Source organism: Caenorhabditis elegans, chromosome I, assembly GCF_000002985.6.
Source record: "Caenorhabditis elegans chromosome I".
Taxonomy (NCBI): domain Eukaryota; kingdom Metazoa; phylum Nematoda; class Chromadorea; order Rhabditida; family Rhabditidae; genus Caenorhabditis; species Caenorhabditis elegans.
Genome location: NC_003279.8, coordinates 2058469 through 2078900, shown reverse-complemented (window position 1 = coordinate 2078900; position 20432 = coordinate 2058469). Strand labels below are relative to the sequence as shown.

At 38.2% G+C, this 20432-nt stretch overlaps 8 protein-coding genes and 5 non-coding genes across 18 annotated transcripts; 7 read left to right on the top strand and 6 right to left on the bottom strand.

The window, feature by feature from the left end:
- Window positions 1-1975: 1975 nt before the first annotated feature.
- eif-2alpha (Eukaryotic translation initiation factor 2 subunit 1) lies at window positions 1976-6221 on the bottom strand. 2 transcript variants are annotated; one of them, NM_001381335.2, is made up of 4 exons: window positions 6095-6221; window positions 4935-5482; window positions 3946-4194; window positions 1976-2914 (listed from the first exon to the last, which is right to left on the bottom strand). In NM_001381335.2, the coding sequence occupies exons 1-4, from the start codon at window positions 6210-6212 to the stop codon at window positions 2801-2803; spliced, it is 1029 nt and encodes a 342-aa protein (NP_001368001.1). In that variant the 5' UTR covers window positions 6213-6221; the 3' UTR covers window positions 1976-2800. The 2 variants fall into 2 exon arrangements, 1 of the variants encoding a protein (NP_001368001.1); NR_131351.1 differs by lacking the exons at window positions 4935-5482; window positions 6095-6221 and having other exon boundaries at window positions 2801-2914; window positions 3946-4195.
- Window positions 6222-6353: 132 nt separating this feature from the next.
- phb-1 (Mitochondrial prohibitin complex protein 1) lies at window positions 6354-7549 on the bottom strand. The gene is made up of 3 exons (NM_058528.7): window positions 7147-7549; window positions 6961-7077; window positions 6354-6911 (listed from the first exon to the last, which is right to left on the bottom strand). Exons 1-3 carry the CDS (start codon window positions 7546-7548, stop codon window positions 6603-6605), a joined length of 828 nt encoding a protein of 275 aa, NP_490929.1. The 5' UTR covers window position 7549; the 3' UTR covers window positions 6354-6602.
- Window positions 7550-8009: 460 nt separating this feature from the next.
- On the top strand, window positions 8010-8228 carry Y37E3.27. Its single transcript, NR_049963.1, has one exon. It is a non-coding gene; the product is annotated as an Unclassified non-coding RNA Y37E3.27 (non-coding RNA).
- Window positions 8229-8293: 65 nt separating this feature from the next.
- Window positions 8294-9220, top strand: rpl-27A (Large ribosomal subunit protein uL15; the record flags this gene model as incomplete). 2 transcript variants are annotated; one of them, NM_058526.10, is made up of 3 exons in its annotated part: window positions 8294-8461; window positions 8694-8849; window positions 9064-9220. In NM_058526.10, 3 exons carry the CDS (start codon window positions 8297-8299, stop codon window positions 9178-9180), a joined length of 438 nt encoding a protein of 145 aa, NP_490927.1. In that variant the 3' UTR covers window positions 9181-9220. The 2 variants fall into 2 exon arrangements, with proteins under 2 accessions (NP_490927.1, NP_001368000.1); NM_001381333.1 differs by lacking the exon at window positions 8294-8461 and having other exon boundaries at window positions 8700-8849; window positions 9064-9219.
- Y37E3.21 lies at window positions 8507-8645 on the top strand. The gene has a single exon (NR_003392.1). It is a non-coding gene; the product is annotated as a small nucleolar RNA Y37E3.21 (small nucleolar RNA).
- On the bottom strand, window positions 8543-8685 carry Y37E3.28. The gene has a single exon (NR_049962.1). It is a non-coding gene; the product is annotated as an Unclassified non-coding RNA Y37E3.28 (non-coding RNA).
- Y37E3.22 lies at window positions 8878-9017 on the top strand. Its single transcript, NR_003393.1, has one exon. It is a non-coding gene; the product is annotated as a small nucleolar RNA Y37E3.22 (small nucleolar RNA).
- A 105-nt stretch (window positions 9221-9325) lies between the features above and the next one.
- Window positions 9326-9815, top strand: rplp-1 (Large ribosomal subunit protein P1). The gene is made up of 2 exons (NM_001393012.1): window positions 9326-9558; window positions 9608-9815. The coding sequence occupies exons 1-2, from the start codon at window positions 9388-9390 to the stop codon at window positions 9770-9772; spliced, it is 336 nt and encodes a 111-aa protein (NP_001380045.1). The 5' UTR covers window positions 9326-9387; the 3' UTR covers window positions 9773-9815.
- Window positions 9803-13209, bottom strand: arl-13 (ADP-ribosylation factor-like protein 13B; the record flags this gene model as incomplete). Of its 4 annotated transcripts, none has more annotated exons than NM_001373681.2 (9): window positions 13085-13203; window positions 12127-12197; window positions 11930-12066; window positions 11663-11725; window positions 10756-10863; window positions 10591-10644; window positions 10449-10544; window positions 10074-10396; window positions 9803-10023 (listed from the first exon to the last, which is right to left on the bottom strand). In NM_001373681.2, exons 7-9 carry the CDS (start codon window positions 10509-10511, stop codon window positions 9852-9854), a joined length of 558 nt encoding a protein of 185 aa, NP_001360352.1. In that variant the 5' UTR covers window positions 10512-10544; window positions 10591-10644; window positions 10756-10863; window positions 11663-11725; window positions 11930-12066; window positions 12127-12197; window positions 13085-13203. The 4 variants fall into 4 exon arrangements, with proteins under 4 accessions (NP_001360352.1, NP_001032987.1, NP_001032986.1 ...); NM_001037898.3 differs by having other exon boundaries at window positions 9807-10023; window positions 10591-10656; window positions 13085-13209; NM_001037897.3 differs by having other exon boundaries at window positions 9807-10032; window positions 10591-10656; window positions 13085-13183.
- Y37E3.26 lies at window positions 9950-10083 on the top strand. The gene has a single exon (NR_049961.1). It is a non-coding gene; the product is annotated as an Unclassified non-coding RNA Y37E3.26 (non-coding RNA).
- A 210-nt stretch (window positions 13210-13419) lies between the features above and the next one.
- Window positions 13420-13925, bottom strand: moag-4 (Modifier of protein aggregation 4). Its single transcript, NM_001393007.1, has 2 exons — window positions 13732-13925; window positions 13420-13668 (listed from the first exon to the last, which is right to left on the bottom strand). Exons 1-2 carry the CDS (start codon window positions 13831-13833, stop codon window positions 13522-13524), a joined length of 249 nt encoding a protein of 82 aa, NP_001380044.1. The 5' UTR covers window positions 13834-13925; the 3' UTR covers window positions 13420-13521.
- Window positions 13926-14214: 289 nt separating this feature from the next.
- On the bottom strand, window positions 14215-14608 carry rpb-10 (DNA-directed RNA polymerases I, II, and III subunit RPABC5). Its single transcript, NM_058522.5, has 2 exons — window positions 14503-14608; window positions 14215-14451 (listed from the first exon to the last, which is right to left on the bottom strand). The coding sequence occupies exons 1-2, from the start codon at window positions 14594-14596 to the stop codon at window positions 14342-14344; spliced, it is 204 nt and encodes a 67-aa protein (NP_490923.1). The 5' UTR covers window positions 14597-14608; the 3' UTR covers window positions 14215-14341.
- A 294-nt stretch (window positions 14609-14902) lies between these two features.
- ttc-5 (Tetratricopeptide repeat protein 5 OB fold domain-containing protein) lies at window positions 14903-17234 on the top strand. Its single transcript, NM_058521.6, has 7 exons — window positions 14903-15078; window positions 15135-15282; window positions 15333-15418; window positions 15483-15586; window positions 15631-16107; window positions 16838-16964; window positions 17019-17234. The coding sequence occupies exons 1-7, from the start codon at window positions 14959-14961 to the stop codon at window positions 17163-17165; spliced, it is 1209 nt and encodes a 402-aa protein (NP_490922.1). The 5' UTR covers window positions 14903-14958; the 3' UTR covers window positions 17166-17234.
- Window positions 17235-20432: the final 3198 nt, after the last annotated feature.

Here is a 20432-nt window from a genome sequence, read left to right as displayed (position 1 = left end):
AGAAAAAAAAATTTAAAATCACGTTAATAATATTTTCTCACTTAAAATTTTAAAGGTTGAGTACCGAAATCTGTGAAATATTTTTTATATTACTCCAAATTTTCCCCTAATTCCGAATATCTATGTGAAAAAATTCAAAAAAAATTCCCTGATATTATATTTTAGCTTGAAATCGTAGAATTTCATTTGTCCCCCGCATCACTTTTTTTAAAATTCGCGCCCAAACAAATTCGCATTGGAGCGCGCTTTGATTTTCTTCATTTAAATATTTTATTTATTTTCCGCCGAATTCAGTTTAAACCAGTTTTATTCATTTTTGTCGAAAAAAATCGATAAAAGCTCGACAAAAATGAATGAAACTGGTTTTCAAAAAACTGCATTCGGCGAAAAATAAATAAAATATTTAAATGAAGAAAATCAAAGCGCGCTCCAATGCGAATTTCTTTGGGCGCGAATTTGAAAAAAAGTGATGCTAGTACAAGCGATTTCAAGCTTAAATATAAAATCAGGGAAATTTTTTTGAATTTTTTCACATAGATATTCGAAATCAGGGGAAAATTTGGAGTCAATTAAAAATAAATTAAAACAATGTAGTCAACGGACATTGAAGAGTGACCCCGACATCACCCGATTAAATAGCAATCGGAATGAAAAAATGCGGAAAAAAAAAGAAAAAAATTGTGACGTTATCAGTTCGAAAAGGACGTCGAACCCGGAGCAGACCGCCTGTCATGGAAAAAATATTTAGTCGAGTTTTTTCATTTTCAATGACGAATTGTGGAGGAGTTTCTCACAAAAAATTCAAAAATTGCACTTCCGGGATTTTTCTACTCAGTAAGCCTAGTGGGGAAATTGCTTTAAAACATGCCCATAGGGTCACAATGACCGAATATCACGATAAAAAAATTCAAAAAATTTTCTAGATTTTATATGATTTTTTTTTGAAAATTGAAAAATCTCAGTTTTTGCCTAATTCCTATTTGAATTACCGCCAATTGAAATTGTTCGATGGAGCGCACTTGCATTATTTTTATTTATTTATTTTATTTTTCTCATTATTTCACTGATTTTATTCGTTTTTTGGGGGTTTTTAATCGGAAAAATAGAGAAAAATGCAAATTGGTCATTAAAAAATTACTGAAAATGGGTAAAACTGTGTTTCGACGCCAAAAATCCTGAAAATAGCATATTCCACAGTTTTACTCATTTTCAGTTACTTTTTAATAAATCTTATAAGCATTTACCTTGCATTTTTCTCTCTTTTTCCGATAAAAATACACAAATAATGAAGAAAATCAGTGAAATAATGAGAAAAATAAAATAAATAGTGCAAGCGCGCTCCATCGAACGAACCCAATTGGCGGTAATTCAAATAGAAATTAGGGGAAAACTGAGATTTTTCAATTTTCAAAAAATCATATAAAATTTAGAAATTTTTTTTGAATTTTTTAATCATGATATTCGGCCATTGTGAAGCAATTTTCCCACTGGGCGCACTCCACCTTAAAAAAATTTCATTGAAAATCAAAAATGTTGCCAATTTTTTTAATAAAATCCTTCCGAAATCTGAAAGTTGGTAATTTTATAGAAAGTTTTAATTATTTTTCTATTTTTCGCGTCTAGAAACTTCAAGAAAACAACACAAAATGACGTTTGGTCACACCACAAAACACATTTTGTTTGTTTCCGATGGAAACAAAAATCGTAATTTTTCCATTTTCCCCTTACACAAAAGAAAGGCAAATTTTCGAAAATTTGATAAGAAACTTGAGATAATCAATAAAGGTTCAAAAAATATTCCGGCGTTGAAACAATGGCAGTTGCCCTTCACCACGTGATCAGGTGACCTATGCGCACGCGCGCGGGTCTCCGAGGACCACCTCTTATCGATCATTTCTGGCGGGGGGAGAATGGTCAAGTATTGAACACAGAACGTCTGCTTCGTAACTGCTGGAAAAAGAAGCCTGCGATGAAAAACCAGCTCACTGTTCATAACGAATTGGGAGCCCACAAAAATGGAAAAAAAACGGGGGATGGGAGACAATAAATAGAAGGTCAAAGGTGGAGTATCGAAACCTGAGATTTTGCATTTTTAGACCCAAAATACTACCGAAAACTACCTAATGAGGCGTTTTGAAAATTTCTCAAAAAAAGGTTATGGCGGTTCAAAGTTCTGGGAAAAATAGCCCATTTTCAGCTAAAATCGAAATTTTTGCCAACTTCTCGGTGTCGTAGAGTCTGGAACTTAAGTTTTATTTAATTATCACTTTTTAAACAATATTTTGGTCTTTTATTAGACATTTATTCGTTAATGTAAGCACATTTTCGACCAGTGGGGGACAAATAAAAGTTACATTTTTGTGCCCCAATGATCGAAAAATCAACTAATCAACGTCTAATAAAAGACCAAAATATTGTTTAAAAAGTGATAATTAAATAAAAATTAAGTTCGAAACACTGAGACACCGAGAAGTTGGCAAAATTTCGATTTTAGCTGAAAAGGGGTATTTTTTCCGAAACTTTGAACCGCCATAACTTTTTTTTGTAAAAAATTTTCAGAACGTCTCATTACAAAATTCGGTAGTTTTGGGTCATTTTAGGTCTAAAAAAGCAAAGTCTAAAATATCGGTACTCCACATTTAAAGGGGGAAAGGAACAAAACAACAGAACAGATGAAGAGAAATGATAGTGCCAAAATTGAATAATACTATAATAATAGTCCAGAAAGAATCGGAGCCAATTACACCAATAAAAGCAAAAAAAAAACAATGGGAATTTTCAATTTTCAATTTTCAAATAATTAATCATCCTCCTCATCACTGTCTTCATCGTCGCCGGCCTTCTTTCGGTTATCTCTGCTGGCTTCTTCCGCGTCGACTTGTTGATCCAAACCCTTTGGAGCCATGAGTCCATCCTGAAAGAAAAATTTTTTTTCGTTTTTCTAGCTTTCAAGGTGGAGTACCGAAATTTGAGGCTTTGTTTTTTAGACCCAAAATGATCCAAAACTACCAAATTCCGTAATGAGACGTTCTGAAAATTTTTCAAAAAAAAGTTATGGCCGCTCAAAGTTTTGGAAACATGTTATATTTTCAGCTAAAATCTCAAATTTTGGCAACTTCTCGATGTCGCAGCGGTTGGAACTTAATTTTTATTTGATTGTCGTTTTTTAATGCATGTTTTGGCATTTTATTTCGTGTTTTTTCGTTGACTGAGATTCTTTATGGTCGATGCGGGCACAAATACGATAAAAGTTTGAGCCCGCATCGACCGAAAAAGCATCTCAATTAACGAAACAACACGAGATAAAATGCCAAAACATGCATTAAAAAACGACAATCAAATAAAAATTAAGTTCCAACCGCTGCGACATCGAGAAGTTGCCAAAATTTGAGATTTTAGCTAAAAATATAACATTTTTCCAAAACTTTGAGCGGCCATAACTTTTTTTTGAGAGATTTTCAGAGCGTCTCATTACGAAATTTGGTAGTTTTTGGCCATTTTTGGTCTAAAAAGTTTTTCGTGATAATTTTACACGAATTGGCAAGTAGAGCTTACACGTGATGCGAATCATTGATAAAACATCAATTTCTGTTTTTACTGCACTGAAATTCCGGCACAATAGCTCTCGTAAATCGACACAAAAGTAATTAAATCACTCCGCGGAAAAATGGAATTTGGATGATTCTGATTTTGAATTTGATTTTAAAAAAAAACCGTTAACCACATTCAAAACAAGAATCGAGTTATTCAAATTTCTTTTTTCCGCGGAGTGACTTAATTACTTTTGTGTCGATTTACGAGAGCTATTGTGCCAGTACAGTAAAAACAGAAATTGATGTATTTATCAATTATTAGTATCACGTGTAAGCTCTACTTGCCAATTCATGTATTATAAAATCATCACGAAAAAATGCTTGAAATCGTCTTAAAAACTCCAAAACTCACATCATCCTCATCCTCTTCCTCGTCCTCGTCTTCCTCTGATTCCTCCTCATCCTCATCTCCATCACCCTTCTTCTTCTCATCATCAATATCCGTCACAATTCTCGCCTCCTCCTTGATCGTGAATTTTCCCTTGAATCCTTCAATCGCATTTTTGATAGTATCCAGAATGCTGTTGACGGCCTCAATTCCACCTTCTCTGTCCAATGTTTGTGTGGTGACGACGAAGTGGGGAGCGGCGATGAGATTGATCTGAATTAGACAATTATTTTTTAAATATTTAAAAAAAAACAATTTCGCACTGCGCACATGGGCGTGGTTTATTGGAGGCGGGGATTCCGGCCGCAACCCTGCGGCGCGCTTTTTTCTCGCTTTTTGGGTGCGGTAATTTTCCTTTTTTTTCGTTTTTTTTGTCCAAAATTTCATGATTTCGATCGATTTTGGCCGTTTTTTTTTCGAATAAAGAAGTGTTCAGCTATTTTTTAAATGAAAAATAACCAAGTTTTCACATTTTTTAACCGAAAAAAAATCACCCAAATCTTGCACATTATTTGAAATTCCCCTGTTAATTTATCTTAATATTGTGAATTATTGTCATTTTTAAAATGTCCTTCTTGATAATTTGTATATTTAAATGAAGAGAAAGCGAGTTTTATCGTATTTTCAGAAAGAGAGACAAAAAAGCATTTTTTCGGGTAAAAACTGTGTTTAAAAAATAGCTGAAAACTCTCTTTCTGAAAAATATTATAAAACTCGCTTTCTCTTCATATAAATATACAACAAGTTATAAAAGAAGACATTGAAAAATGACAATAATTCACAATATTAAAAGAAATTAACCGGAGAATTTTTCGGGTAAAAACTGTACTATGAAAACTTGGTTTTTTTCTTCGAAAAAACGGACAAAATCGAGCGACATCGTGAAATTTTAAACAAAAAACGCAAAAAGCGAGAAAAAAGCGCGCCCATGTGTAAAATCTATAAAATGAAACCTTAATCGGGAAGGTTCCATTTGAGCAGTTCTTTCCAGCAATAAGTGCAGCCTTCACAGCATCAATACCATCATAATCGAAGCAGGAGACTTCAATATCAGCGCGAATTTTAACCGCCTGAGGGGTGAGCTTCTTCCTAATGTCCTCCAAGAGTTTCTCCTTAATATCTGCACTAATATCACACTCATCCAAGATCGTCGGTTCGGTGATCGCCTTCTTGAATGCGTCATATGAAGCTGCTTTCCGTTTCTCTTTGCGATCAAAGTGCCACGCGGTCTTTTGGTACAAATCCTCCAACTCTTCGTCGGTAGTGTATCCGACTTGCTCGGCCACGTGTCTCAAAATGCTGTTCACCATTTTGGCGTTCGCGAATCGCTCGTCGCACTGTTTCAAGTCTTTCTGGTAGACACGACGCTTCGACAGATCAATGTAACCTTTGTCCTTGTCGACACGGATCACGACGACGCTTTCACTTCGGCCGACACGGATTAGCTTGTTCACTGAACGGATACGACGACGGGAGAGCTCGGAGAGCAGGATCATACCCTCTGAAAAATGATTTAATTTAAAGGAGGACGAACGGTTCGGACGATTTTGAACGTATAGACTCAAAATGAGCTCAAACGAACGAATTTCGTAATGAAACTGCTCAAAAATGTTTCAAAAATTTTTTTATGGCGGTTCAAAATTTTGAAAAATTGCACTGATTTTAGCTAAAATCACGAATTTTTCCCTTTTTTCCGTGCCAAATCCTTCCTAAGTTAGCTTTTTTGGAATCATCGTCTTTTATTACATATATTGGTAGTTTATCTCATTTAATTTTACCGATTAAAGTATATTTAAAGCCGATAGGTAACCAAAAATCAACGAAATTAAATGAGATAAACTACCAATATATGTAATAAAAGACGATAATTCCAAAAAAGCTAACTTAGGAAGGATTTGACACGGAAAAAAGGGGAAAATTCGTGATTTTAGCTAAAATCATTGTAATTTTTCAAAATTTTGAACCGCCATAAAAATTTTTTGAAACATTTTTGAGCAGTTTCATTACGAAATTCGTTCATTTGAGCTCATTTTGGGTCTATACGTTCAAAATCGTCCGAACCGTTAGTCCTCTTTTAATTCGATTTTTGTTTTAAAATGATGATTTTAAAAACCTTTATCATTGTACTCGGAAAGCCGGACGTAGGCACCCATATCGGCAATCATTTTAACATTGGCGACAACGGTCTCCTCGACATCGGGGAATTGATTCTCGTAGAAACGGCATTTCATTAACGCCATCTGAAATGAGAAGAAGAAAAGTTTAGCATTAAAAAAAAAGAAAATTGAAAAGAAATAAGAAAATTATAAATAATGATTTTGGGAAATCAACCATTGAAAATTAATAAATTCCCAATTTCAAATTCATTATATCGCGAACAAATTATTCATTAGACGAAAATTTCCAACAAAAACAAGCAAAAAAAATGAAAAAGCTACGATACCTACACAAAATGAATGAAGGAAATGACCTACTCTAAACAGAACAAAAAAAACGAAATTTAAAAAGTATTTAATTGAGAATTCGGGCATGATTATTCTCGAAAGTTCAACAGAGTGAAAAAGGCTCTTTGAAAAGGGGAAAATGAGTGGAATTCGTCTAAAACACGTAACCGGAGATATTTAGGATTGAAGGTTGAGAAGGGTTTGTTGGTTTCCTGGAAGATAGGTGACATTCTTGTTCTTGGCCATACGCTCGGCGATCTCTTCGGCGGCCTCAATCTTTCTGAGCTCGACAAGTCCGTCTCCGGCAGAGGCAAAGGCCTTGGCAAGAAGCTTTGCGGCTTGAGCATCTCCTTCGGCGGTGGTAACGGCGGCGATCTTCATTTGTTCAGCCTTCTCGACAAGGTATCTCGCTTTTTCGGCTTCTTGCTGTGCGACTTGCTTCATTTCGACGGCTTCAGTGAATTCACGTCCAAAGTTCAAGTGGGTCTGAAAAATCATGGAAATAGCTTAAACTTCATAAATCTGGTGAACTTACAATTGCAATATCATCAAGGAGAAGTCCGAACTGTGCAGCACGTTCACGAAGAGCCACGGACGCCCGTTGGGAGACAACCTCACGCTGGGTGATCATCTCATGAGCATCGAATTGCGCCTGGAATTAATTTTAACAAATTTTAAATCAAAATCAGTTCGCAATATTTAAATTAAAATTTTTTCTCACCACAACAGCCTTCAAAACTTCATTTGTAATGGAAGGAAGGACTCTTTCTGCGTAGTCCAAACCAATGTTCAGGTAGATGTTTGGAAGACGATCGGGGCTTGGTCTGTGAAGGATACGGAGAGTAATGTTGACGTTTTGCAAGTCTTTACTTCCAGTGATGGTGGTGACGGCTCTCGGCGTTGACCGGATATCAAAAATGATTGGTTTTTGTACCCATGGAATTAAGAAATGAGTTCCTTCTCCGACGACCTCGTTTTTCACTCCACTGAATCGGTCGAAGATGACTGCTCGTTGACCTCCATCAACATTGTAAAGAGCAGTTTGTGCGATTCCTCCAGCGATGGAAAGGCCCACTCCGACAGTTCCCAAGCGACCCAAAAGCTTCTGTGCAGATGCAGCCATTCTGGTAAATGGAAGTTAATAACTTGGACAAAAAATGGGAAATAGAAAGAGAAATGAACGAGCTATGATGCAAAATTGATAATAATCCTAATTATCACGAAATTAGATGGATGAATTAAATGGTGTCAGGAAATCTAAATTGAAAAAGTGAGTTTAGTCGAGTAAAATTAGAAAACAAAAAATACTTCAAAAATAATTACGGAATGTTATAAATAATGCAACACAAAGTATTTTTCGACTTTCTCCACGAATAAATCGATAATAACAGTGAGCCTGAATCAAAAAGTACAAAATATCAATAACTTATTTATTTGCAAAATTATTTAATTAAATTTTAACTAACTTTTCTGCTTTTTTAGCTTAAAAAATCGATTTAAATGATGAAATAAGTTGCGCAAAAAATAAAAGAGTTTAAAGGGAGGCTGCATTTCATCGAGAGGGTCTCGCCACGAAATGCGCATCAAACGAGTGTGACCGTACCTCAGATTTTGGGAGACACACTCACTGAATTTTTGCGAATATTTTAGGATTTCTTTTTGTTCTCAATGGTTTTTCGCTAGGTTTTAATGAAAAAAGTGTGTGATCTGGTCGATTTTAATTATCTTTAAAGACAAAATTTGTATTTTTGTAGTAATTTTATCCGAGAATATCGGGAACCTTTCATTGAATATTTTTCTCTGATTTTTCTTCTCCATTTTCGATCGAAATTTGCCGCTTTTACACATTCAAATTGTTTACTTTACAGGGTATGGCTCACGCGTTGAGAAAGACAAGAAAGCTCCGTGGTCACGTCTCGCACGGACACGGACGTATTGGAAAGCACAGGAAGCATCCTGGAGGTCGCGGTAACGCCGGAGGTCAACATCACCACCGTATCAACCGTGACAAGTACCATCCTGGATACTTCGGAAAGGTATTATTTTTAAGGTACTTTTTTAAAAGTTCGTTGGAAATTATCCGCTCCTATCTTGGCGCTTCCATTGGTGAATATGGCTGTGTATGTTATAGGAGAGATAGTAGTGCCTTTTGGCTTTCGGATCTCCTTCGGTGTTTGTCTTGCATCTCGACAAATGTCATCCTCTGGGTTCGAGACAATTAAATCTAATATGTTCTTTATTATCTGACACTCAAACTTTAATTTTCAGGTTGGAATGAGAGTGTTCCATCTCAACAAGAACCAACACTACTGCCCAACCGTCAACGTCGAGCGTTTGTGGTCTCTTGTCCCACAGGAGGTTCGCGACAAGGCCACCGGAGGCAAATCCCCAGTCATTGACTGCACCAAGCTTGGATACTTCAAGGTGTGTTTTGAAACAAGTCAAACAAGAATTTCTCTCGTCTTGGCGCTTCCACTGGTGAATGTGGTTGTGTATGTTACGAGAGACAAAGTAGCGCCTAACGGCTTTCGGATCTCCTTCGGTGTTTGTCTTGAATTTCGACAAATGTCATCCTCTGGGTTCGAGACAATTATCTTTCATGACTATGAAACGTAAATTTAACTGTTCTTATTTTCAGGTTCTCGGAAAAGGACTCCTCCCAGAGACTCCACTCATCGTTAAAGCCAGATTCTTCTCCCACGAGGCTGAGCAAAAGATCAAGAAGGCCGGAGGAGCTTGTGTTTTGGTGGCTTAAGCCATGTTGTTACCTTGTATTAAAACAATGTTTCAAGTTGAATTTGTTCTTGTTGTTGAATTCTATTCACATGGTCTTTACCCATGCTTCATATCTTATTGTTTTCTTACCCTGGTCACTTTGTGGCATTAATACTTTCTTTCAGCGTTCTATCAAACGTTTGTTCTCTTTGGAGCTAAGGCAAACCGCGCAACTTACGATTGAAGAATGGCTTCGAACCAAGAACTGGCTTGCGTCTACGCTGCTCTCATCCTTCAAGATGACGAGGTCGCCATCACCGGCGAGAAGATCGCTACCCTTCTCAAGGCCGCCAACGTCGAGTTCGAGCCATACTGGCCAGGACTCTTCGCCAAGGCTCTCGAGGGAGTTGATGTGAAGGTAAGGATTTCTCATAAGTATATTCAAGTTTCACCCCGATTGTTTTCAGAACCTCATCACTTCTGTCTCTTCCGGAGCCGGATCTGGACCAGCTCCAGCCGCCGCCGCTGCTGCTCCAGCTGCTGGAGGAGCCGCCCCAGCTGCCGAGACCAAGAAGAAGGAGGAGCCAAAGGAGGAATCCGATGACGACATGGGCTTCGGTCTCTTCGACTAAAGATCTTGTTATTTGTTTTCAATAAATCTGTTAACAACACCAAGAAAGTGTTTATGGCTTCAAAAGTGAAAAAAGGAGGTTATTTTGGCACTACTCGATTGTTCAGAACGTTTTGAATCCTTTGTATCCGGCTATATTGTCGACCAGGCGCTTTTGGTGGCAAGAAATAGTTGTCTTTCAGAATGATAGTTGGCTCTTCTTTAACACTGTTAGATTCCGGCGAAACAGGCTTCGTGCTTGTTTGTGAGATTCTGCAAAAACTGAAACAATCGGATTTCTCAAGTAAATTAATGTGACTCACTTTACAGGATCTCGTGGAGTTCCTGTTTCAGGCGTGCTCTGAATGATATCTGATGGTATTGTCGAGCTGGCAAGCGACATCGGCGGACTTTCTTCAATATGAACCGACGCGGACTTCGGATCCGATGGAGGATCAGGCGGGATCGGTGGTTGCACAGGTGGTTGGTTCCGAAGTTCCAGGCCAGCCACGTCGGCTTTCAAAGCATCGTGCTCCACTTTCATTTGCATCAGTCTCCGTTGTTCTTTGGCTTCTTCCTGACGGATCCTCAACGCCAACTCGGCGGTTTTAACACCCTCGGATAATTCCACATAGTGCTCAGAAATCTGAAAAAAAGGAAAATTTTAAAAATTCTAGAAAATGAAATGGGAATCCTACAGAATCGATGAATCTGACAAACTGCTCCTGATACTCATTTCTATCCTTTTTCGCCCTCGCCATCACCGTCAATGTGGCACTTTTTATGTTATCAAGCTGAAAATCGGTGGAATTTTGAATTTCTACCTTGAAGCGCACTCACATATCCGTTATACTTGTTGAAATGCGAGAAAAGTACGATTTTGTGTTGTCCCGCCTGGATTTTAGTCTGTGAAAAGAGGTTTGCGTGATAGAGAAGGAACACTGGGGGATGAAGAAGACGGGGACAGTTTACGGGAAATTATTTAAGTCACTCAAAGTCACTCACTTCATTCGAAATTTCCACGTCATCAAATTCTCGATTGTTCTGATTGTTGAGGAGCAGAAAAATTGGCTTTTTCTGCACATGTGGATTGCTGGTTAGGGAGTGGAGAGCCTGGAGAATGATAATTTTTTAAAAGTAATTTATTACCGAGACTTGAAATTTTGACCGAAAATACGGTATCCGGTCTCGACACGACAAATTTCTGTGAAATGCGAAAAGGTGTGCGCCTTTAAAGATTACTGTGGTTTTAAACGTTCTTTGCCCGATTTTTCATAGTTTTTCGAAAATATATGTGGTTTTAATTGTTTTATCACGAATTTCTGGCTTCCCTAGGAATTAATGGAATTTCCTCATAAATTGAAATGGAAGAGTTTGCCGAACTAGGCCAGTTTGGCTCGGCCATATCTGGGGTGGATCTACGGCGCGTTGCGTGTCGCATCGCGGCTCGGTTTTAGTTGTAAAACTACCGTATTTTTTCTATTAATATAGCTGCAATACTATTTTTCGATGGTCTTCCCGCTTGCAATACTAATAGGGAGTGCAAGACTATTAGGGAGTGCAATATTACACTCAAGATAAGAAAACTGCGTGGCGTGTACTGCAGAAAACCTCATATTTAGGCCCCGCCTTTTTCACTAATAGGGAGTGCAATACTAATTTTCGGAGGGTGTTCAAGGAGCAATACTAATAGGGAGTGCAAGTCTAATAGGGAGGCCATATTAATAGAAGAAATACGGTAAATGAAATTACTGTACTTTTGCCTAAAAATTTTTAAAGGAGCACACCCGTTTTAGTTTTTTGCAAAAAGTTGTCGTGTCGAGACCGGATAGCGTATTTTGAGCCTAAAAATCTTATTTCATAACTTTTAGGAATAATTCATAATCCTTATCAATTTCGTAACTTCTCTCACCTCAATCGACTCGGTGAATGTCTCATCCGTTGAATAATCAATCACATAGATGATTCCGTGAACCTTAATTTATTTAGAATAATTATAATAATCACGGTTTGATCTACAAAAATGCGGGAATTTTTCTCCCAAAAAAATGTGACGTCAAAACGCTCTTAACCATGCGAAATCAGTCCCGCATTTTTTGTAGATCCACGTGTAATAAGAGTTTTCAAAAATTCTCCAGTGTGAAAGTGCGCCCTATCGCATGCACACACACACACACACCTCAGCATAATAATTGCTCCAAATTCCACGTATTCCCTTATCCCCGCCAACATCGTAGATCGTCAAATGAAAAGTCTCATCATACTCCATTTTCACTGTGGAGAACCCGTTGGTACGGAGCAAATCCCGCGGATCTTCTGGATTAAATTCAAATTTTAAAATAATTTCGGATTGAGCGACGGAGCGCACTTGCTTACCTCCCTTGAGAACTTTCAAAAATGTGGTTTTTCCGGCGCTTCCGATGCCAAAACATCCGAGTTTGATTTCTCTGAAAAAAAACCTATTGGGTCTCGGCACGATCTATGGGAATTCATCAAACTAAAAATATTGCTCAGATGCGGAAACTTGCGGATTTGCGTCTCGACACGACAATTTTTGTAAATTGCAAAACGGTGTGCGCCTTTAAAGAGTACTGTAATTTCTGGGTTTCGTTGATGTGTAATTCTCATGTGGGAAAATTGCTTTAAAACACGCATATGGCGTCACAATGACCGAATATCATGATAAAAAAATTCAAAAATTTTTTCTAGATTTTATATGATTTTTTGAAAATTGAAAAAATCTCAGTTTTCCCCTAATTCCTATTTGAATTTCCGCCAATTGAACTTGTTCGATGGAGCGCACTTGCATTATTTTTATTTATTTATTTTATTTTTCTTATTTTTCGGCCTATTTTCTTCATTTTTTTGTGTTTTTTATCGGAAAATGCGAGAAATAAACTAGAAAAATGCAAAATGCTTGTTAAAAAGTAACTGAAAATGCCTAAAACTGTAAAATATACTAATTTCAGGCTTGTCGTCGGAAATCATAATTTTACAGTTTTACGCCTTTTCAATTATTTTTTAACAAACATTCTGCAATTACCTTGTTTTGTCATTTTAATTTCCATTAAAAACGCAAAAAAAAAGAAAATCAGTGGAGAATAAATAAAATAAATGAATAAAAATAATTTTTAATATATTTTCATGGCAAAAATCGATCGGAAAATATTAAAAATAGCTGAATTTTCGACTTTAAATATAATTTTTTTTCCAAAAAACCTCGAATAAGGAAACATTTTTGGATTTTCCGTTTTACATCTTCAAAATTTCATAAAAAATGCTTTCAAGCAAACGATTTTCATTTAAAAAAATAAGCCTAAGAATATCGAATTACCGTCTGATAATAGGTGTACGATGGCAACAACAGCAGAAAATAGTTTCGAACCACGACTTTTCGGTCATTTCTTCTCACTTTCTACGCATTTCCTTGCGGTAAAGTGTGTGGTGTCGAAATCGAGGAGATTAGTTACGCAAGAAGTTGCTCTCGGCTTTCACGAGCGGCGGTTGCCATAGTTACCAGAGCCCGAGAGAGCACAAGAATTGTGGAGAGAAGCCGCGGGGTGGGAGGAAGAGATGAGGTGAGGCGGCGGCCGAAGAAGACAATCAGAAACTGGCTCTGATAATGATTAGGTTGGCGAGCTGCCAAGTGATCATACATTTTTCAGGAGAAGGAGACAGAGGCATTCATTTTTTTGGGAAACCCATACGATGTTTTTTTAAATACGAATAAAATAAAACAAAAATGATCAAAAAAAAGTGAGAATTAATCAATCACATCTTCAATGGGTCCACTTTGGCGACCTTCTTTGCGTTTGCAGCAGCTGCAGCGGCTTCGGCTTCTTTCTTGGCTGCCGCTTTCTCCTGCTTGATACGCATGACGTCAGCGTCGCGATTCATGCGAGCATCCATCGATAGACCCTGGAATATTTATTTGCAACTGGATATATATATGTGATTTGGAAATTTGAAATGAAAACTTACAGCATTTCCGTCTTGTCCAGAGGCTCCCTGGCGCTTCTTTTGATCGGCCAGTTTCTTTTGGTTCTTCTCACGAGCCAGATCTCTTTGATTTCCACGAGTCATTTTTGTTGGAGTTGTGCTGCTCAAAAACTGTGTTTCTCGGATCACACCGGAGCGCCGTCAGCGATGGACAAAGCCGCCGTATACGAGGTTTTCTGGAAGAAAAAAACAAAGAATCGATAAGAAAGTGTCGTGAACGCAGACCGTCTCGGTGACATAAATGACCGAGATTAGGAAATGCGCGGGATAAATGAGAGACGTCAGAATGATAGACAGTCTGACTAGCGGACACGTGGAACTTTTTGAAGGAAAACTTGTGGAAGGAGGTGTAGTTTAGGAAATTCTCAAATTCTCGCAAAATAATCACATCACATGGACAAATAAAGAATGAGCTGTGAACTCAATTATACAATATGACAAAAATTAAATTTAAAAAGCAAACTTGAATCAAATGTTTCATCAAATTTTGAGAAATTAGTGAAGAAAAAGAGGAAAAACGGTGGAAAAAAGTAAAAATTGAGATTCGGCCACAACAAAACAGAAAAACAACAACAATTGAAAGGGGCTCCGATTACTTTTCCAGCGGATGGTAGTTGAGAAGCTTCTCGATGAGATCCACGTGAGCCAGAAGCATTCTTCGGCAACAGTAGCGACGAAGACCGAGCGCGTCGAGAGCATCTCCTGAGAGAAACGAGATTTTTTTCATTCAGTAAATCCGAGAATTTTAAAAACCTTCACTGTATTCCGACTGCAAGAATCCGAGATACGTCTCCCACTTGTCGCCGATGACTTTGCCGCATGTGAAGCATCTGATTGGGATAATCATCTTGTGATTTTGCTGAAATTTTCGAAAATTGAAGATGAAAACTGCACTTTTTCGAGATTTTTGGTGAAGTTTTGAACGAAACACTTTTGCCACAAGCTAATTGTAAAGTTTTTGAAGAGAAACTTCAAGAAAATCAAGTTAAATCACAAAAAATGGGGGCAGAAATTCTAGAAATTGAAAATTGTTCAAAATACGCAATGCGCGTGAAATATGGTGTTTTCAGTGCATTTGTCACAGCGGTGTTTGCACAGTTGTCGACCGTAGTTGCAGCAAAGATTTTAAAATTGGTTTTCCAATTTTCTTTTCGAATTTTTTTGTTTCAAGATCGAATTGCAAATTAGAGAAACTCGTTCGAATAAATAATGGAAAAATACAAAAATGAGCTGGAGATATTCAAAAGAATGTACTTCAAAAATTATCCAACATCATCGAAAGACGAGGAGGCGGCGGCGGTTATTCAAAAAGGCGGGGAGTTTATCCAGGTGAGGGGAGCATTTTTCGAAATTATTCGGCCAATTTTAATTTTAAATTCTTCCAGGAAATCCTTCCAACCATAATCTCAACTTCCCGCGCGTATGACACAAATCAGAAGGCACTTTTACTTGCGGAAGGGGGAAAAATGTACAACGTACTGGAGGATTACAATGAAACCGCCGAGAAAATGCTCAGCAAATCTGTTAGAATGAGTGAGGCTTTGAAATTTCGCTGAAAAATCAGGAAAATTGTTGAATTTTAGACCCGAAAAATGCAGACGCCTGGCACGAACTTGGCCTATGCGTTATGAAACGACGGGATTTGGAGTTTGCGCAATCCTGCTTCAAGGTATTTTTAAATATTTTAGTCAAAAATGTTGAAAACCTTAAATAATTAAAGGTAATATATTCAGATTGCTCTCGGAATATCAAAAACTGCTCCAATTCTGACATCCCTGGCTGTTGCAATGAGATTAGTCGCCTTGGAGCATCCCGAGCCGGCTCAGGCAGAAATTCGGTTTGAAAATTGAGAAAATTCGCGTTTGATACTTGAATTTTCAGCACAAAAGCGATGGAACTAATTATAGAAGCTCGACGCCTTGACAGTGCCTACGGGCCTGCCAACATAGCCTTCGCCACCGGCCTTTTCTACTGTTTCTTCAGCACCGCAAAAGTGGAGCTCAAGTTCTTGGACAAAGTGATAGAAAACTACAAGAAAGCGTTGGAATGCGAACTTTCTCGAACAGACCCTCAAGTTTATATTAATATGGCGACTTGTCTGAAATTCATGGAAAAGTACGACGAGGCGCTCGCTGTTCTACAGAAAGCCGTCGAGTATGATCCGAGAAATGAGCTGGAGACGAGAGAGAAGCTCGCGAGTTTTGTGAGCTATTTGTCGAAATTTACTGATGCCATCCAAAAGAAGGGAAAAATGAAGGCAAAGCGGATGCAGGAGATGATAAATGAGCTTAAGAAATCGTCAGATGGATTTAGAGCCAAAATTATTGGAAATATCGGCCACGACGAGACTATTCCGGTGTAGGATTTTGATGCGATTTCGCAAAAATCTTGGTTCTAGAAATTTGCCACGCTACTCAAAACCCCTGCAACTTTTTCCTCACGAGGGACGAGGAAATGCGCTTTCTAGGCCATGGCCGAGGATCCGACAAGTTCAATCGGCAATTTATTTTGCTTTGTTTTCCGCGTATTTTCTTGTGTTTTTCACCGATTTTTTTTCCGTTTTTTCTTATTAAAACTGATAAACAAATATTTTTTGCAGATGCCAAAACGATTTCCAAGTCAAAAAAAATGTATTCAGTCGGCAAGTAGCGGTGAAAGTGGTCAATGTAATATGATGGATTACGGGAATACAAAACCTAAACTTTTTCCGAAACATGCTCAATATGCTGCTTAGATGCTGAAACTACCTGATTTTCATAACGAGACAGCTGAAAAAGTTTTGAGATTTTCGAAATTCAACTTTTTTGGTGAAAAAGTATAGATTTTCGCACAAAATGTTGAATTTTGAAAATCTCACAACTTTTTCAGTAGTCTCGTTATGAAAATCATGTAGTTTCAGCATCTAAGCAGCATATTTATCGAAAAATGAAAGAAAACACGCGGAAAACAAAGCAAAATAAATTGCCGATAGATCTTGTCGGATCCTCGGCCATGGCCTAGAAACCGCATTTCCTCGTCCCTCGTGAGGAAAAAGGTGCAGTGGCTAGCTCAAAACCCACTAAATTTAGTACTAAATTCAAATTTTCAGTGCCCTTGTTGGTGTCGACGCCGCCGGCGAAGTCTACGGCATTACAATCTACAATTGCCTATCTAATTTCGGATTTGTTATCGGCGACACCGTGACGATCGCGAAACCTGATTTTCGAGAAATCAAGGTTTTTTTGGTTTTTTTCTTTTCGATGAACCAATTTAAACCCAAATTTTTCCAGAATCTCACAATTCCCTCCGATCCAGAAATCCACGTGGATTCGGTGAAATGGATCCGTGTAGCAACGCCGACGCAAATGAAGAAAAATGGTGTTCCACTGCCGGAAAGTGTGCTCGCCAGAGCCGTAGCGTCGACTCAGACGAAATGAGTTCGAATGTACATAAATATTTGCTGAATTTCGCCCGAACGATCTCTGAAAATGAACCTTTTTTGCTTGTTTTTTGTGTTTTTTCTTCAAAATCTGTTATTTCTGTTGAAATATCTCTGATTTACTGTAATTTATGTTTTTTTTTTCTTAAATACCCTTTTTTCTAGAAATTTTCTTTCTTTATTCACAATAATCAGTTGAAAAAATTTTAAAAGGGCAATTAGTTTAAAGGCGCACGCACTTTTCTGGAGTCGTGGGTCTCGAAGCGAAAATGTTTTTGGTCGCTTTTCGAATTTCAAAAAATTTTTTTGGTAGCTCACGGTCTCCTCGGGTGGAAACGAAGGGGGAGGGAGATTGCTTGCGCGTTTCACCGATGCGCCTGTCGCGTGCTGGCGCACTTCTGAATATTGAATTATTTTTGCGGAAAAAATGCATTTCTTCTATGAAATTTTCTTGAGAAAGCAAAGGAAAGATGATGAAATGAATTTTTAAAATAGTTTTCTCAGTTAAAAAGAGAATACCTTGCTGCAAAAGGTTAAATTTATTGAAAAATTGAGAAAATAAGAAGTTTATCTTTGTTTTCACTAAATAAAGTGGGGAAATCTCAAAAAAATTTGAAGACAATTAAGAAATATAATTAAATATATAGCCTGAAAGTCAAATAAGAAATGAAGGTTTGGTCACAAACAATTTTATCTTTGAATTGAAGTTTTGAGAAATCATCATGTGCCAGAATCACCAAATCTGAGACATTCAGCCCAATTTCTTTAATTTTCTGTGGTTTTATCATGGAAGTGTGGCTTTTTCTGTGATCTTGCCAGTTTTTAACAAGTTGAAATTGGAAAATCGTGAAGTGGGAAACTAGCAGTGAAGCTTCCAAAAATTTCAAGCCTTACTGAAAGGAAAGTATTGGAAACTAAACACGAAAGCTTAAGAAGATACCGTTTTTATATATTTGAGTTTTGAAAGGCCGTAATAGGTTTTAAATACAGTTTTCTCAAGAATTCAAACTTGTAACGATTAAGTTGAGGCACAGAATAAGATGGTAATACTAAGTTATGTTAAATAGAGCCAAGAAAGACTCTGCACCATCCGGATAAGTGAATCTCAAATAAATCGCTGCTGCATATGTCCATTTTGAAGCGTCGGAAAATGCAATGAGCTCTACTTCTTCGAAATCCATATTTCTTGACAATTTCCTCGGAATGACGTATACCTTTTCTGTGAACTGGCTCTTCACTTCTTCCCAGGTATTTATCAGTTCTTCTGGAATTTTGTCCTTCCACTCCAATTTGAAATTCCAGAGTTGTTGAATCAGCTGTCGCAATTTTACCGTAATCGGTGTCATCAATCCACACGGATCGTAATTCGAGGCATTAAAAGCCACTATTTGCCTCTTCGTCGGAATTCCTTCTGGTGGCGTCGCAATTTTGATCTCCAACGTGTCCAACAACGAGTTCCAAACATGTCCGAGTAGCTTACAGTGTGCTCCTTTTGCTCTATCTTCCGGCTCCATTTTTTCCGTTGCTTCTCCTGCATTTGTGACAAATTCCCTGATTTTCATGTGCATTCTCGTAAAAACTTCTTTTTGATCCTCGTACAGCTGAAGGATCTCCTTTTCCGATTCTGCTCCGATGCCACCAACCGCGTGATTGAACCTGCAAAATTCGCCTGAAAATGAGACAGAGAATATGGGTCAGGAGACTATGCTCATCAACACGGAGCCGCAAAAAACTTCGGATTCCACACCGACAGCATCGTATCTGAGACAGTGGCAGCAGGATATTGAGAGGAAAGTTGGAAGGATTGAGATAGTGGCGGAAAAACAGTATAGAATGCAGAAGAAACTGGACGGGCTGGAGCAGAAACTGGACAAGAATGCGGAGAAAAGTGACGTCAACCAGGCGAAACTGGAATCGCTACTGGAGCAAGTAATGCAACAGATTACCAAAAACAACCAATCTTCATCGACGGCAGAGCAGGAAAATAAGAGATTGACTAGCAGAAAGCCTGTCAGAAACGCAGTGACGAGGGGGAGAAACTCAGCTGAGCAAGGCGATGATGGCTATTTCGGAGAGGATCCACTATTGGCAAATCAAGACAGATTGTTCGGTGACGACACGAAATGGGATGACAATGGTCTACCAGAGCATCTAATTCATTGGGATGGATACGAGACAAATGAGCAAACAAAGGAGGCGTTATGGGACACTGCAGAGCGTCAAAGAGTGATCAACGAGACAGTCAAAAGTATGGAACCTTTCGATGGATCGCCATAGAAATACATGAACTTCATTGGTGTTTTCGAAAGTCAGATCCATAAAAATCCGAGATTCTCACTACTACAAAAGCAGATGGCCATTACTCAACTTCTTGTCGGAAAAGCAAAACAACACAGTATCACTAATGGTCATTCGAAGGAGAATTACTATCTGATCAGAACAAATCTCCACACCACCTACAACTGCGGTCGTTTCCAGAAAGACTACCTCACGAGAAAAGTGAGAATGATGACATTCAAGGCAAATTCGACTATTGAGGAGATTGAAGAGTCGCTGGCGACATACGCGGGAGATGTCAGACGGTTAAAAGGACTTGGATTATACGTTGACGATTACAAATACCTGCAAGAATTCACGGATGCACTGCCAAAGAAGATCAGGAAAAGAGTGGAAGCTTATAATATGTCAGGAAACAGGACTTTCGAATTGTTGATTACCTGTACTCAAGCGGTAATTGCACAGCTAAAAGCTCAAGAAAATCGTGAAGAAATGGAAGAAAAAGTCGTAGAGAAATCGGTGAAGCCAGCTCGAGTAAAAAATGTGTCGGCAATGAGAAGCTACAACAACGAAAACGACGTGGAGCAAGATTCGGACGAGTCGGAAGAGCGATACGTCGATGTTCAAGCAATGCAGCACCATCGTCAGCAGGATCGGAAGCAATTCAACGGTGATGCTAGGAAGAAATTCGGTTACAAAAAGAAGGAATTCGTGCCACCATCAAAGCAAATTCCTTGTGCTTACTGCAATTCGGAGCAACATGGAGCGAATAACTGCACGAAAGACACGGAGTTCAAGAAATCGGCGGTTTCCAAGAATAAATTGTGTGACAATTGCTTGAGCGCGAAACACTTCGCCAGGGATTGCAAGTCGAAATATAACTGTTATCATTGTCGTGGAACCCACTATTCTGGACACTGTGATCGAGTCAAATCAGCTACAGTCAACGTCTTCAATACGAAATTCGATTTGGAAGATGACGAGGAAC

Excerpts from the sequence above, each read along its gene's own strand:
- rplp-1 (NM_001393012.1), top strand. The coding sequence starts at position 9,388 with ATGGCTTCGAACCAAGAACTGGCTTGCGTCTACGCTGCTCTCATCCTT. Across the intron at positions 9,559-9,607 it reads TCGAGGGAGTTGATGTGAAG|AACCTCATCACTTCTGTCTC; the intron begins GTAAGGATTTCT and ends GATTGTTTTCAG.
- rpb-10 (NM_058522.5), bottom strand. The coding sequence starts at position 14,596 with ATGATTATCCCAATCAGATGCTTCACATGCGGCAAAGTCATCGGCGAC. Across the intron at positions 14,452-14,502 it reads GCAGTCGGAATACAGTGAAG|GAGATGCTCTCGACGCGCTC; the intron begins GTTTTTAAAATT and ends CGTTTCTCTCAG.
- eif-2alpha (NM_001381335.2), bottom strand. The coding sequence starts at position 6,212 with ATGAAATGCCGTTTCTACGAGAATCAATTCCCCGATGTCGAGGAGACC. Across the intron at positions 5,483-6,094 it reads TTCCGAGTACAATGATAAAG|AGGGTATGATCCTGCTCTCC; the intron begins GTTTTTAAAATC and ends ATCATTTTTCAG. Across the intron at positions 4,195-4,934 it reads ATGGAACCTTCCCGATTAAG|ATCAATCTCATCGCCGCTCC; the intron begins GTTTCATTTTAT and ends TGTCTAATTCAG.
- moag-4 (NM_001393007.1), bottom strand. The coding sequence starts at position 13,833 with ATGACTCGTGGAAATCAAAGAGATCTGGCTCGTGAGAAGAACCAAAAG. Across the intron at positions 13,669-13,731 it reads CTGGACAAGACGGAAATGCT|GGTCTATCGATGGATGCTCG; the intron begins GTAAGTTTTCAT and ends TAAATATTCCAG.
- phb-1 (NM_058528.7), bottom strand. The coding sequence starts at position 7,548 with ATGGCTGCATCTGCACAGAAGCTTTTGGGTCGCTTGGGAACTGTCGGA. Across the intron at positions 7,078-7,146 it reads AAGTTTTGAAGGCTGTTGTG|GCGCAATTCGATGCTCATGA; the intron begins GTGAGAAAAAAT and ends AATTAATTCCAG. Across the intron at positions 6,912-6,960 it reads TCCTTGATGATATTGCAATT|ACCCACTTGAACTTTGGACG; the intron begins GTAAGTTCACCA and ends ATGATTTTTCAG.
- ttc-5 (NM_058521.6), top strand. The coding sequence starts at position 14,959 with ATGGAAAAATACAAAAATGAGCTGGAGATATTCAAAAGAATGTACTTC. Across the intron at positions 15,419-15,482 it reads TTGCGCAATCCTGCTTCAAG|ATTGCTCTCGGAATATCAAA; the intron begins GTATTTTTAAAT and ends TAATATATTCAG. Across the intron at positions 15,587-15,630 it reads CCGGCTCAGGCAGAAATTCG|CACAAAAGCGATGGAACTAA; the intron begins GTTTGAAAATTG and ends TTGAATTTTCAG.